Raw genomic sequence first — 15,305 nt, 5'->3', positions numbered from 1 at the left:
GAAGATACACACACATAGATTTATTGTAGTTGCTCACAATAAATTAAAGTCTCTTGTATCAAATTATTCTCTATTTTCAGTTTTCCATTTCCAGTGTTTCCAAGAATGTAAAATTCTTAATCAAGGAGGAACTATTGCAAGAGAACTATTTCTTACCTGTTTCATCCATTTATGGGCTAAAATTTGTTCCATTTTCAGCCGTCTTTCAGGATTAACTAGCAGCATGTGTCGGATTAAATCTTCACAATCTGTGAAAGGATAAGAAAAATTACTTTAATTTGCAAACATTTTGATGCATTATAATAAATTTTATATTTCTGGTTCAATATTATAAGCTTATCGTAATATACAATCCCTATTTCATATTTACTATTTTAGCATTTACTGGTTGAATGGCACCGAATAGATGAATTTCAATACCACTTATTTCTGGCAAAAACACTGACTATATTTTGCAGATGTTATTCGTATTTCAATAAAATACAATTAGAATGTGTCTTTTGAGAAAAAAGTAATTTTGTATTTTGTTAAGATACAAATATAACCTGCAATTTAGATGTTGAAAACTTCACTTTTCGTGTAGTTGAGAAGTTGATATTGTGGTAATTATTCATATTAAATAAAAAGACTAAGAAATTGTCAAACTCTGATGAGTTTATCAGAGATTGACAATGGTGTAACAACTGAAATCGGTCTTTCTAACTATCAATAAATCTGTGGTTTTTGACAATTTCTTAGTATTTTTATTTAATAAGTTGGAAACTTCGTCGAGTCGATATAAATTTATTTATAATTTTAAATTGAAAGAATATTGAATACTGTACCTGCACTCATAAAAAATGGTATACGGAACATGCCGGTCATGACTCTTTTCCGAAGGCAGTGTAAGGTCAAACCATCAAAGGGCAAGGCACCACAGACGAGGACGTACAAAACTACACCTAGGCTCTGAAACATGTAAAATAATAGTTAATCAAAGTAGGGTACTTGCAAATAATATAAAATACTCTAAGTAAAAGTAAATAAATAACTAAGTAAGTAGATAGTGATCGTTAAATTATATTAATTCATACTAATAAATCGTAATTAAAATGATCCTTTAAACTTCAGAATAGAAAAACACTCACTCATTAAAACATATTAAATTTTTGTTTGAACTAAGATATTCTCAATGTCTCCTACTAGGCTAGTATAGTTCTTTCTACTAGTATAGTATATATATTTCTACCATAAAAGCACTTCAATTATATGAGCTACTTTTGTACAAATTAATAAAAACAATATAGAAACTTGTAGTACCCTTTATTATTAAAAACTTTAAAATGTTTCAACGACTAGTTTCGACCACAACTTGGGTCATTTCAAGTGTTCAAATGACCTAAGTTATGGTCGACACTAGTCGTTGAAACATTTTAAAGTTTTTAATAAGAAAAATGTTGTTTCATCTCAATCATCCGAACTTCTTGTTCTAAAAGACTATCTAGTTATAATGCTTATACTAGACCTGAATGTTCCTTCATTTTTCAACGAATTTTCCTCATATTTATTGCTTGCCATAGACTTGTCACATGACTTGGCAAAGGACATTGAAGAATTCAATCGATCACCTTGAGCGAATTGCTTTTTACGATAAACCTGATATTACTTTGAAATTCACAATTAAAGAAAATCATCATAATAAATTAATGAGATATTGTAGCGTAGATTTTCCAAAATCTTAATCCTCACCAACCGGTGTTTGAATAATAATAATGTATCAAACTAAGAATCTCTTTAGTATGCACTGAGTTTGTCTCAAAACAGAAGATCATAGAGAGAATTATTAATTAGTGTTTCATTAGCAAGATAAAGAAAACAATACAAGGTTTTATAAGAGTTGTAAAATTACAATCACAACAAATAACCAAGTAGTAAATATATCAAAACTCTTGATAAAAAAAAATCTTATCCTAAAACAAAATTGATAAAGTGATCCTTATTGAAAATATGAAGAATACAATACTTCTTTTCACAACATTATCAAGTGGAATTACTATCAGACATCTCAATTAGTAATAATATTGCAATTATTGGCAGCAAAGGTTACATTCTTATCAAAAAAGAGTTCATAAGTTGGAAAAAGATGAGTGCAACTACAATAATTTGAAAGTCAGACTGATATACCAAATAAAATGAGGTGAACTCTTACCAGCTAATTTAATATTCATGTTTTCGTCCAATAACAAATTCTCAGCCTTTAAATCTCTATGTACAATTTTTCGACTGTGACAGTAGTTGACTGCGCACACAATCTGATGGAAGATGCGACATGCTTCCTTCTCACTTATTCGTCCATTATTTACTAAATGATCTGGAAATTAATTGAAACATATAAATTTACAATGTTATTTTCAGAGATACGATATTCAAAACTAATTTACCAATATGAAAACTATGATTATTTTTAATATTGCTACCACACTGATTTTGCAGTGCGATACTAATTGTTAGCGCATGAACCTCGGGTTTTCTTGCATTGTAAAATTGAAAGTTACTAGCAATAGAAATAATTTCACTTTGTGGGATATAATCACATTAAGCAAAGTATATTGTAGTCTTATAAGACTCACTATAGATATGCCTTTTACTGTATGTGTTTTGCACTGACTTTATCATTTATACAATGTAGGTTACATATAACTGAATATATTGTACATAACAGGTTTGAATAAATTAAAATTTTGGTTGAAATAGAGAATGGTATGAGTATCTAGTAATCACAACACATGAACATTATCAATTCATAGATAGATTTGAATATTTTAGAAGGCAACTGTGAAAAGCTTTTTCCTTTTTATGAGATAAATTCTTATCTCAGCATCCAGTAGAATGAATGAATTCGGAAAATATCTGGATGTATAACATTTTAAATGTTAATTTTTTTATTTCACATAACTATGAAGACTTGATAGGATGGATTCAGATAACAAAGGAAGATTGGTAAGCCTATTGAATGTATGGAAGTTCCAGACAACTTCATAATTTTCTAATAACTTCTACTCGTTCTTCCAAACATGAGGAGAAAAGCTGATAAGGGTCTTCAATAAATAAATTAGAGTACCAAGTACTAAATCCAAACTGCAGTAAAAAATCACGCCAAACATTCAGTTAATTGGAGAAGTTTGCTTTGACCTCAAACACTATCTATCAAATATATTCGACAAGCGATTTTTCATTGTTGAATAATGAACAACTGTTAGCAGTAATCTAATCTCTGAAAATGAACCGACTTGCGATTGGGTTGAACTTCTCTGAATTTTTCACACTACATGTCACAGTTATGGGAAACTTGATGAGAGACGATATTCCATAAACTCAACAAGAATAATAATTTATAGCCACAATTAATTCTCCCCCTTGAACTTGATATCTCCTAGAAAAATATGTTTTCCCCTTACAAACGCTAGTTATTTCATAAACAAGTTTTAAACGAAAATTTATTGGTTTTCTACTATGCTGCATCATTAGAAAACCCATCTATTTTATCATTTAAAAGGATTACATTATTACAACACCCGTTCTAATAATTAATTGAATCAATCATGGATAAAATGAAAATCGGGGGACCTGAGACTATAAAAATCATCTTTTTGAAACGCAAATTTCCCTCCTCGATGGTGGTTGAGAAAGGAGAGTGGAAATGAATATGAAATATAGAAAGTGAAATATACAATACATCATAATATTAAAAAATGTTCCGTGTAATGAATTTCAATTAGATAACGGGAACAGAATGTGACAGATACATAATTATCCTAATCATTAAAGTCAACCAGTCCTATTATAATCAATCAAATAAACATGTTTCGGTTGAATGCGATTCAGTTAAAGGTTATTGTGCACTCACTAATAATACACAAGGTTTTCATGTTTGCAGTGCAAAAATACTATTAATTTGCAGTACATTAATTTCATACAATTTTATATTATATTACTCTCCTTGCCCCACCTACTACCATAGGTAAGGAAAGTATTGCTTTCTAAAAAATGTAAGGTACCCCAATTTCAAGTTTTCTATACGTTTCAAGGTCCCCTGAGTCTAAAATTGTTTAATGTATATTCTAATTGTTTATTCAATGTTTATTGTGAATAATGTTGTACAATTTATCCATACTGCTTGAAAATGCAAATAATTTTCAACGTGAATTTAATTGACACTCTTGAAAACAGCTACGATAATGATTTCTGAATTTGAAAATAACAAATTGACTGATTACTAATGTAATGTATTGTATTTGTATGTATATAATGATGTGCTATATTGTAAATGATTTATTTTCGCAAAACACAATCATACATATCAACGTAAATTTCATCACCGTTCAACAATGATAATGCTTTCTGATAATATTAAATTGACTAATGAATATGGATTCATTGTAAACTTTAGTACTGCAAAACGAATAATAAAACTCACCAAAAATTTCACCTTTACTAGCGTATTCTGTTACTAAATATATCATCTTTTCGGTTTCCATAACCTGAAACAGTGGACAATTAGCAATAGAGTTGATTGAATCAATGTTGATTTTCAACCCTTTCATATTGAAACTGGAATATCAATTAACATATTGAAAACTGAACCAATACAAATTTGATCACTTTCATTTATAGAGAGAACTTTCAACCTATCATTTATCACCACTACTAACTGAGAGTGATGATAATGGATGTAAAGGAACTTGAAGAATGATATTTTTCTATTTAAATTAGCTTCATAAAATCCAAATTACTGTACATCTACATCAAACTTATAATATGAATAGCCTACATTGAAAACGTGATTATAATATTAAATTTAAAACGTGAAAAAAATCATTATTATAAGTACTGTAATAAGAATTGAATTTCATATACAAATATGAGGTCAAAGGAAATGCTCTGATTCATACATATTATTATTCATTTGTATATTGATAGATACAATATCATTCTCAACTATGAATTATTGGGAAAGGAACAACAGGCTTAAAGCCAAAAACTGTTCCTTTCCCAAATTTGAATAGAAATTGTCCAAAAATAGGTTGAGTTTATCACATTATACGTTTTGTCCAATTTTGAGTCCAAAATATATATAAAATTCATGATTCATTCACATTAGTGACATTGGTAATAAAAGCCCATGGTAGTATTTCATCTCGAAAACTAATAATTTCCAGACCTTTCTAGTGGAATGTTTCACATTAAAATGATTGATGAATATGAAATTAATGAGTATTATTCTCATCAGAATGATTATAACATCTTTTACTACATTTTATCAGCATTACTGGACAACCAGAACAATTCCGTTTAGTAATAATCTATTTTACATAGACTATAACTGTTGAACAATATTCATTAAGATTCGATTTCAAAACAATATCATGTTCCTAATGGAGCCAAGGCTTTGTTAACGGATTGTTGGTGCTTTAGTTTGCAGATTACAATCTACCTTCATGTTTGCAATTAATACTGTTTGGAGAAAGTGACTTCACTTGCAAACAACCAGCAAATATTATCTGATCGGCTGCAGGATTATCATCTGTAATGTCATTCAAATTAGTCATTGCGATTCTAATGCCTGATAGGCCACTCACTTCTTTGTTGGTGAATTACTATCTGCAGGATTTTCTACAAGGTAATGGCAATGACCTATCCTATCATTCTAATAAGGTTATCAAGGTTCGTAAGTGAGTCTGAGATGATCAAATTAAATAATTATTTACCAAAGATTAAATATTTTTATCATTTTTTTATTCAAAAAATTTTGGTAGAATCTGAGCTATCTAAAGGTGCGTACAGATATACGCCCCGCGAACATGAGCAATTCACTTTTAATCAGCTTTTACAGAAACGGTAAGATACAGATAAAAAAAGCTTGGCATCAGCTGATTAAAAGTGAATTGCTCATGTTCGCGGCGCGTAAATCTGTACGCACCTTTACACTTACTAGACCTATATTGTCTGATGATATAATCTTCACAAAATTTGAGAACTATTTTATGCACAAGTATAAAATGATGTAACATGGTTTTCTGGAAATAGAAATATATTGTATTTTTCATCGTCATCATAACAAAGAAATATAGATGAAGAATAATTTTTCATTTACAAGATAAAATCTTCAGAGAAATATACAACTACTTATCAGTTGAAACTATATATGTAAAACATAGTTGCTTTCATTTAATTTGATCTTTGATTTCCAGAGTTACTTGATCTGTATCTAACTTTTATTCATTTTTTTCAATGCTATATTGATAATTTTGTTTTCCACAAAAACTTCAAATGTATTCAAGATTTTCCAAGTATTTTGAATCGATAGTGTTGAAGATTGGCTACTTGGTCTGAGATACATAGAGGATAGAATTCAGATTAATTGAACGAAAAAATAAAAGTGAAATATATTATAGAGTTTATATTTTTATCTGATGTAATCTTAAAACATTGGAAGCATGAGATGGATATATTTACCTGATACAGTCTTATAATATTAGGATGCCTGAGCTGTGTAAGAATTTGAATTTCTCTAAATATTTTCTTCAGGTTATCTTCGTCTAGTTTCGTCTTGTCTATTATCTTGATCGCCACCTGAAAATGAAGAAAGCAATTAATGCACAGAACTTCACTGTCAATAAATTATCTATAAATTTACAATATCCAAAAATGCAGTGAGATGATCAATTGATTGATGTAAATGTTCTTAGTCTGTAGGAAAATTGTGAAGAAAATTTGTGAAATTCATTAATCATAACACATTATCATAAACAAATGATAAAAATATTTATTTAAATTTTAATCATTGTCATAGGGGGGAAGGAAATAAATCACAATAAGACAAATTTTAGTATTATAGTTGTATTTAATCAAACCATCAACATTACAAGTATACAAATTGTATGATCAAGAAAGTGAGAATAATAATACAGATAAGATATTTGTCTGATATAGCATAGTTTTCTGGAAATTGAAATATATTGAATTTTTCATCGTCATCATATCAAAGAAATGTAGATGAAGAATGATTTTTCATTTACAGGATAAACTCATCAGAGTAATAAATAACAACTTATCAGTTGAAACTACATAAGTAAAACATCGCTTCTTTGTTCAAAATGATTGCCGCGCATCTTCAATTAATAAGCCTGTAAACAATCAAGTTCAAAAGTTCTGCAACAAATCGCCTTAATACATCTTTATTAATTTTACATACCCTTCATTATCTAACTAGTAGTTCTGTGAACAGTAGACCTGACGCAGTATATTCATCCACAAGTACCTGATTGAAAAACTATAGACCTTATGGAAATACAGCAATAGACTGGGGCTTCTCCACACATCTGTGTAATCACTTGTCAGCTGATTTATGATGAATAATTCTATAGTCTGATTTTTACTTTCCTTGCCCTATTACCATAGGTAAGGAAAGAATATTGCTTTCCGAAAAAAATTAAGGTACCCCAATTTCTAAATTTCTATACGTTTCAAGGTCCCCTGAGTCCAAAATAGTGTGTGTTTGTGTGTGTGTGTATGATATCGATATCTCATCTCCCAATTAACGGAATGACTTAAAATTTGGAACTTAAGGTCCTTACACAATAAGGATCCGACACGGACAATTTCGATCAAATGCAATTCAAGATGGCGGCTAAAATGGCGAAAATGTTGTCAAAAACAGGGTTTTTCGTGATTTTCTCGAAAACGGCTCCAACGATTTTGATCAAATCCATACCTAAAATAGTCATTGATAAGCTATATCAACTGCCACAAGTCTCATATCTGTAAAAATTTCAGGAGCTCCGCCCCATCTATGCAAAGTTTGATTTTAGGTTCACAATTATGAGGCTCCAGATACAATTTAAACAAAGAATTTCAAGTGGTAAAGATTCAGCATGAAAATCTCTACAATATTTATGTTCAGTAACATTTTCACCTAAAATTGAATATAAGCTCGAAATTCGAGAAAATATGATTGTTCAATTGCAAACTATTGACAAATGTCGATTTTCATAAATCATTCACTATGAAGAGATAGCAGACCTCATGTGTGCCTCCAGCGTTATTGCCCTGTCACCAACTGACTCAAATCTTTGAATAGTAGCTTTGAGATACGCGGGAACACTAGCGTCGGTTGATCAATTTTCATAACGGCAAGGAAAATTGTGTGAGTGCGCCACACCAGATTTTTAATATTGTCGTATGAAGGATGCTCCTTTTTCCTTTTATATTATCCTTGAAATGCAAAATTTCCAAAAACCTTGTATATACGTCGACGCGCAATTAAAAAAGGAAGATACCTGTCAAATTTCATGAAAATCTATTACCGCGTTTCGCCGTGAATGCGCAACATATAAACATTTAAACATTAAGAGAAATGCCAAACCGTCGACTTGAATCTTAGACCGAGCGAAGTGAGGTCAATTAACGTACTTTACAATAAATTACGTATATCAAATACAAATAACAGCTAGCACATTATGGTCGCTAACCTTCGTTACAGACCCCATCTATGTAATTTATAAATCAAATAAAGATTTATAGTGGTATAACGTTGGTGTAAGACTGAAGACTAATTAATTTTGCAGAAAGTCCTCCAATTTATGATTTTTTGTAGTATAAAGCACTGCATGAGCTCAACATTGGAATTGTGTTCAAGTATTGAGGTGAACGTACTTTGTTGAAATTAAAAAAAAACTCAAATGAATTGTAATAACTGACAAGGCATATGATTTGCGTATTTAGTAGAAGTGCTTATTCATGTGAATTCACAATAGGTCCAACACAAATTCACTGACAATTGTTTTCGATGATACAGGCTAGAGTTTATTATCCTTTGCTTTGTAAAAATTTTGATTTAGGAAAAACCCTGATATTATAATAGATTTGATAAGTAGGGTAGGTACTAATAAAAATTCATATTATGTACTTTAGAATATTGTAAAACACGTGTAACGAAATTACAGACTATAAATATTCTTCAATCACGTTAAATTTATTTTTTATTTGGATAACAAATTAATTGAATGACCTCATCTAATGACCCTACCTGGCTATCTTGATAGGATGTTTAACAAGTCACATATATTAGAGAAACTGATTATCGGAGTTGAAGAAATTTAGCGAAGCTACTTCTTGATTGTACAATGAACAATCATAAAGTACACACAAAGTATAATAATTATAAAGTATAGCAGCCCTAAACAGAAAGTACAGACCGGAGAGGTAACAGTAGGATTAAACGAAACTTTTAAATGCAGACCTGATAGAGGAAACGTAAGGTAAGACACTGAATGGAGTGGGAAATATACGACAAAACTCCGTTATTTATTGTTTATTAATTATGTTCAGACCGCCGATAAAACAGCTATAAAGTTCAGTGTTCCATATCGTGCCACAAAACTCACACGCCAAACTGCATTGTGATACAAAGTTGCCACCACAAACAAGAAATAGAGAGAGAATATTAATTTGAGAGATAAGGGTGGAAACAAAATAAGAATGAGTGTGAGAGTGTAGGAGAAAGTGTAGTATGTGTGTTGGTGTTACAGGGGAGACAAACTGTGACGTAGATATTGACGTCAGTGCTCCCTAGCCTCCCCACCCCCTGTCCACCACAACTCACCGCACTGCATACTTCACCACTTAAGGGTTGAAAGAAGATAAGGGTGGTGGGTGGAAAATGAGCGCAGCCTTCATAACCTTTTTAGTCAGCTATTTGTAAAATGAGATTTCCAAATTACAAATTTTCCCACAAGTATTATGTTGAATATTGATGTGGATCTTGACGGAGGGAAATATAGGATGTTTTTCTCTCCTCAAAAAAGAGAAAGCCGGTCAAGTAAAAATTAAATTTATTTTCAATTGCAAATCCATTCATAAGTTCATTCTAGATTCATCGATGATTCGATTATCTATTAATGAAAAATAAAAAATCAACAGATGAAGAGAGTCATAAGGAATTGAAAACTTGACTACCAGGACGTTTTCGAAATTAATGCTACTAAAAAAAGTGTTTGGTCAATACCTACTAGCATGGAGGAACTATACTTATATGTAGAACTATTAATAGAGTAGTTATTCCATGCTACTAGTAGACCTATATGATATTATACTCTATCTCTTTTCTGTATAGGGCTACTTGTAAAATATTTCAAAAAAGGTACTGAGATTTTAATTTTTCTTTATATTGATATTATACTCTATTTGCTGTAACTTCCAAGTTAGAGTAGCACAGATAGAGTAATATCTAATTTGGAAGTTACATCAAAAGTACAGTAGCCAGGACAAGTTGGCTTGTATCTGTGATAGTAGGTATTGGTAAGGTTGACTTCTGGACCTGGTGTCACCTGGTGAGATGCGGGGGAGACAAGAACTTTCATGACGTGTCGTTCAACGAAACTCCTATCTTCTTTATTGCCAATATTGGAAGTTGCGGAAGTCTCCAGGCTTCGGGGTGATTGATAGCACCCAGTGATCCATTTGGAATTCTATTCGATTAATTAAGCCCCTCCATTTCGATTGATTGTGAGAGCACTACACTTATTCTATGACTCCTTTATACACCATAAGAGAGTGGCCACAGACTTGGTAACAGAATATGAAGCAAGAACTAACAAATAATTTATACTCTTGAAAGAAAACACAATTTCTTGCGTAAATATGATTTTTCAGCATTCATTCACAGAAAAATACAATTTTTCAACATTCATTCATAAATTTATTGACAATCGGTAAAAAATTGATGGATCAACAGGTATTTTTCCAAAACTGTTTCCATACTAAATTTGAAATTATGTTCATTATCTAAAGCCGTACCCACACTGAACAAATGTTCGACATACATGTTCGGCAAACATGTTTGTTGAGGGGCTCAGGGACAAACATTTGAAAAAGTTGGGACAATCATTGTTTGTCAAACAAAAAATTATTGTTTTTCCAAACATATTCTCCCAACTTACAAATATTTTGTTTGGTGAAGCGTCCACACTGGACACGGGCAAACATTGTTTGGCAAACATTGTTTGTCAAACATAATCAAATTTTCCCAAACTGTTTCAACAAACATGTTCGTCGAACATTTGTTCAGTGTGGACACGGCTTAAGTCACAGATTTCAGGTCGAAAATAACAATTATAAACTGGAATTGTTAATTTTCTATTTCAATAAACATTCCAAGCATAAAATAAATACCGTAACCCAAATATTAATCAATCTCTAATAATAATAGAATTCCACAAAAATATCTTCCACCCAACTTATTAGTTAGGAAAGGTGCTCTCATTCCCTTTCAACCTTCCTAATTTCTGGTAGAGATTGACAAAGTGAGCTTTAATATCAATACTAAATACAAAAGATTGGAAAAGTGCATAATATGATTCGCATTCTTTTGCTTCAATGATTATCGAACTGGAAAAACAGATAACGATGTTAGAGACATGCTAGTACAGTTGAACAATGAAATTGTGCAGCACTGAGTTAACAGACGACACAAAGCAAGCAGGTCTCGGCGGTCGGCTCTACCCTGCAACTGACACATCATACAAACCCTAAACTTCGATCATACTTTTCCAATTACTGCAAACAGCCCACGCAAAAATGAGTCCAGTCCTTCATGAGAATCGCAGTACATCGATCGTTCAACATAATGGTGCCCACGCGACACCGACAGTATTTACTCTCATTGAGACAGTATTTACTCTCATTGAGACAGTATTTACTCTCATTGAGACAGTATTTATTGGCCGTCTCCCCAATCTCACGGATCGGTGTGTACAACTCTTCTGCTACAATATTGAGATTTCTAGTAACCATACTATCCTCCTCTACTAAGTTAGATACAATCATTTTAGGCGTATGCCTGTGGTAATCTTCTGGAAGTTGTGCAATTCTGATTAATTGAATAATGAAAACAAGAATATTGTTTGATTTTGGAAGGGAAATTCAGTACCTGAGTTTGAGTGGAGTTATACATCACAAGTTGTGATGTATTGAACGTATTGAACGTCTCAAGCCCCGCACACACACATAGATTTTTGTTCGTACAATATTTTGCCGTCCTTATGAATTTTATCAGATTAAACCGAACTTGACAAGCATCATCTGTTTAATCCAATAGAATTTATAAAGACGGCAAAATACCATACGAACAAAAATCGATGTGTGTGTGTGGGGCTTGATAAATTGTAGTAAAAAATATATAAATTAACAGCTCAAAACATGTTGTTGTCGGGGATCAAGTCCCAAGCCGAAAGACAGTAGAAAAACTACTTGCTAATTAGTGTTTCCTAATTTGTAACTATTCTTCGACGTTTTAAACGATATCAACAAAATATGATGAAACCATGAATCACAGAACCTGCATAGCACGAACTTAAAAACAAATAATTGCAACATAGCTTACTTGATCTGAGAAATAATTATTATGTAGAAACATTATCATGCATAATAGAAATTCACTTTATTTTCCTGATTTATGTTTTTGTTGTTGGGAGAATGGATTCAATATTTTTTTCATATTAGAACATTCATATAATTACGGAAATTTTATTTATCTAACCAACATGAAATTTGACACAAATCACTCCAACTGCTGATAACTACTATATCTAGACAATGTTCAACAAATTCATCAGGACTAAGAGTCTGTTAAGAGTATTAGTACACAAGATTCTTTAAAATGCAAAGTATGACATGTAAATCATACTGGGAATTACCAGACAGTTGTGCTACATCAACGTCTTCCCTCTGGGGAATTTCATTCATGATTAGCATTAATGAAATGAACATGTTACGCAGAAAGATTCCATTAATTCAAGTTTGAAAAAACCTAATTAAAAAATTTTACGCAGAGTCGTATTTTGCGACTTGGCTTGAGAAGAATTAGAACTGAGCTTTCAAATGAGAGTATTTACATAAAGAGGAAGTAGCGTGAAAACAAACATACGTGCAGCTTGCGACAAGATCCGCTAGTTATGAGCGTCCAAAACACAAAACCAGCTCCCAAAGTCCCAATCGTCTGGGATCCACCTAAATCTGTGGTTGAATTGATCTCACAAATTCTCAACAAATTCATTATCAGTTACAAGCCCAGACTTCAAAAAAAAAAACGTTCTATTCAATAAATCACTAAAAAATATGCCAAGAAACAATGGAAGCTAACGATTTTCTGTGTTATAGTGAAGTTGATTTTGTGATAGGTAGCCTAAACATATTGAATAGAATGACTCTCAATTGAGATTGAAACAAACGCCTCATCAACGAACCATGAAGCTGATTTAGATTGTGATTAATTATAAATCTCTAGTAAATTGAAAGCCGAAACATAGATCCGATGATTATTCAGCGTAAGTGAGGCTATATGATTGTTAGTTGATTCACCTACAAGGTATGCAATAGGCCGAGACATGACAAGCTCAAACTACGAAGCTTCCTCTGTGGTATGCTTTGTCACGAAGAATAGCATACAGTATTCCAATCTTGATGGGTCAACCAATCGTATAGCCTCAGTTACAGCATAACTTTTGGTGTACAATGGTTAATCTTAAAAACTTGAGATTAATAATAATTATTAACAACCCTTGTCTCTAATTTTTTTAATAAATGAGAGAGGTTCCAACAATTTCATGTCGTTTCATTCAAGAAAAAGTTGTAATGCGCTGGTTGGCGTGAACCAGCCGTCGTCGCCACTAGTTTTCCTCGATTGAAAAATTCCAGACCTCGACTAGTTGAGCAGTAATTCTTCCAGCTGGCTGCCTAAATAAATCCCTTTCGAGCACTATTGAAATGCGGCATTGAGCCCCTAACCCCAGTACAGAGAGCAATAGCGTTATCGGTAATAAGTAACGAGACTGAGACCGAAGGGAATAGCAACTTCCTTGCGTGCAGACCGTGGCAAGCTTTGACGTCATTCTCCACAGCACTAGATACCTTCGTTGAAAAAATTCCCTCTTTATAAACTCAATGACGACAAACACTGTGCAATCACATTTTTCCAACGCTACTGATATGGAATTCGTCATGAAAGACAATTCCCTTGGAAATAGAAACAATTTTAATATTGAATTCAATTTGTATATATTGTATTTTCATTACTTATATTTCTTTGGCAGAGTTTCTTTGGATTGAGTCATGAAAGACGATTGTCCTATAAAAGGAAACCGTTTTACTTCTATGCATGAATTCTTTTCCTTGGATATTCTCAGTGAGAGACAATTCCACTAAACTTCAAAATATTTTGGAATCACTTGGAAGTGGAAACACTTACTTTTTGGCAGTCACGAGCAGTGACTGAGGGAACTCAGTTTGAGGGTTCTCTTAGTTTGAAGATGACCAAAACAGGTCGAAAAGTCGTTACTCCTAAAAAATGTTTCCGCGTCAAAAGTGTTTTTAATTTTAAGTTTAGATTAACAGTGGAAAAGGAAATGTATTCACAACACAGTATAATTTTACTAAATTTCAAATTTGAATTCAATTCACACAAAACCTTTTAAGCCACATATAATATTATTTATTGACAGTCACTTTTCTATGGATTTGGACTTTGCCATGTGAAGGATTCCCCTGTTGATAAAAACATTTCGATATTGAATTCAATTCATGTGTTTTTCATTACATATATTTATTTCTTGAACACTCACTATTCTTTGAACTTGAAATCTGACTTAGGAGACACGAAATACTTTCCCTAGGTAATTTCATCACATTTGAATATAGATTTCAATTATTTATTTTTCATATCTGAAAAAATGGAATCATGTCACTAAATTTAAATATTGCACGTACATTTAGATTTTCATTACAGTGTAATGAAAAATTGTGGATCTTGATTCGTACACTAGCAAAATTTCGAGGCAAATATTGGACGGAATGTACTTACTAAGTGTACTAACTGTACTTACTATCTGTACTTTCTCTTGTTGAGAACAATAATGGAAATTATGGGGAAAAAAATCATTGAACATTTTTTCCTAACTTCATAATTTGTACAAATTTTTGTTGAAAAATAATGAAAATTGTTGGAAATAAAAAAATCATTGAACATTATTTCTACAACATTTTTCCTGTTTGTTGTTGCTTGTGAAATATCTTGGTGACAGCCAAGTACTTGTACTAGGTTTGTTAACGGCTCTGAGGCTACGCATTTACGAAGACACCATTTATTCAATTTTGAATCACTTTTCGTCATTTTTGAACAATATTTCCTCTCATTTTCGATCGCTTTCGCCTGTGAAAGCAAGATTTGCGAGAACAAATAGCGCTGACGCGGCTCTCGGATGATTGGAAAC

The 15,305-nt window shown here is 31.9% G+C and overlaps 1 protein-coding gene across 1 annotated transcript in view; it reads right to left on the bottom strand.

The window, feature by feature from the left end:
* LOC111047872 (serine/threonine-protein kinase SIK3 homolog) overlaps positions 1 to 15,305 on the bottom strand; it is an 81,984-nt gene that overhangs the window by 28,835 nt on the left and 37,844 nt on the right. The window contains exons 2-7 of the mRNA XM_039425697.1: positions 6,496 to 6,612; positions 4,457 to 4,520; positions 2,189 to 2,350; positions 1,008 to 1,030; positions 825 to 948; positions 157 to 248 (exon numbers count right to left, since the gene is read on the bottom strand). Coding sequence (XP_039281631.1) covers positions 157 to 248; positions 825 to 948; positions 1,008 to 1,030; positions 2,189 to 2,350; positions 4,457 to 4,520; positions 6,496 to 6,612 — 582 coding nt within the window. The remainder of the gene's footprint in view (positions 1 to 156; positions 249 to 824; positions 949 to 1,007; positions 1,031 to 2,188; positions 2,351 to 4,456; positions 4,521 to 6,495; positions 6,613 to 15,305) is intronic.

Source organism: Nilaparvata lugens, chromosome 4 (assembly GCF_014356525.2).
Source record: "Nilaparvata lugens isolate BPH chromosome 4, ASM1435652v1, whole genome shotgun sequence".
Classification (NCBI taxonomy): Eukaryota; Metazoa; Arthropoda; class Insecta; order Hemiptera; family Delphacidae; genus Nilaparvata; species Nilaparvata lugens.
This window is presented reverse-complemented; position numbering and strand designations above follow the sequence as displayed.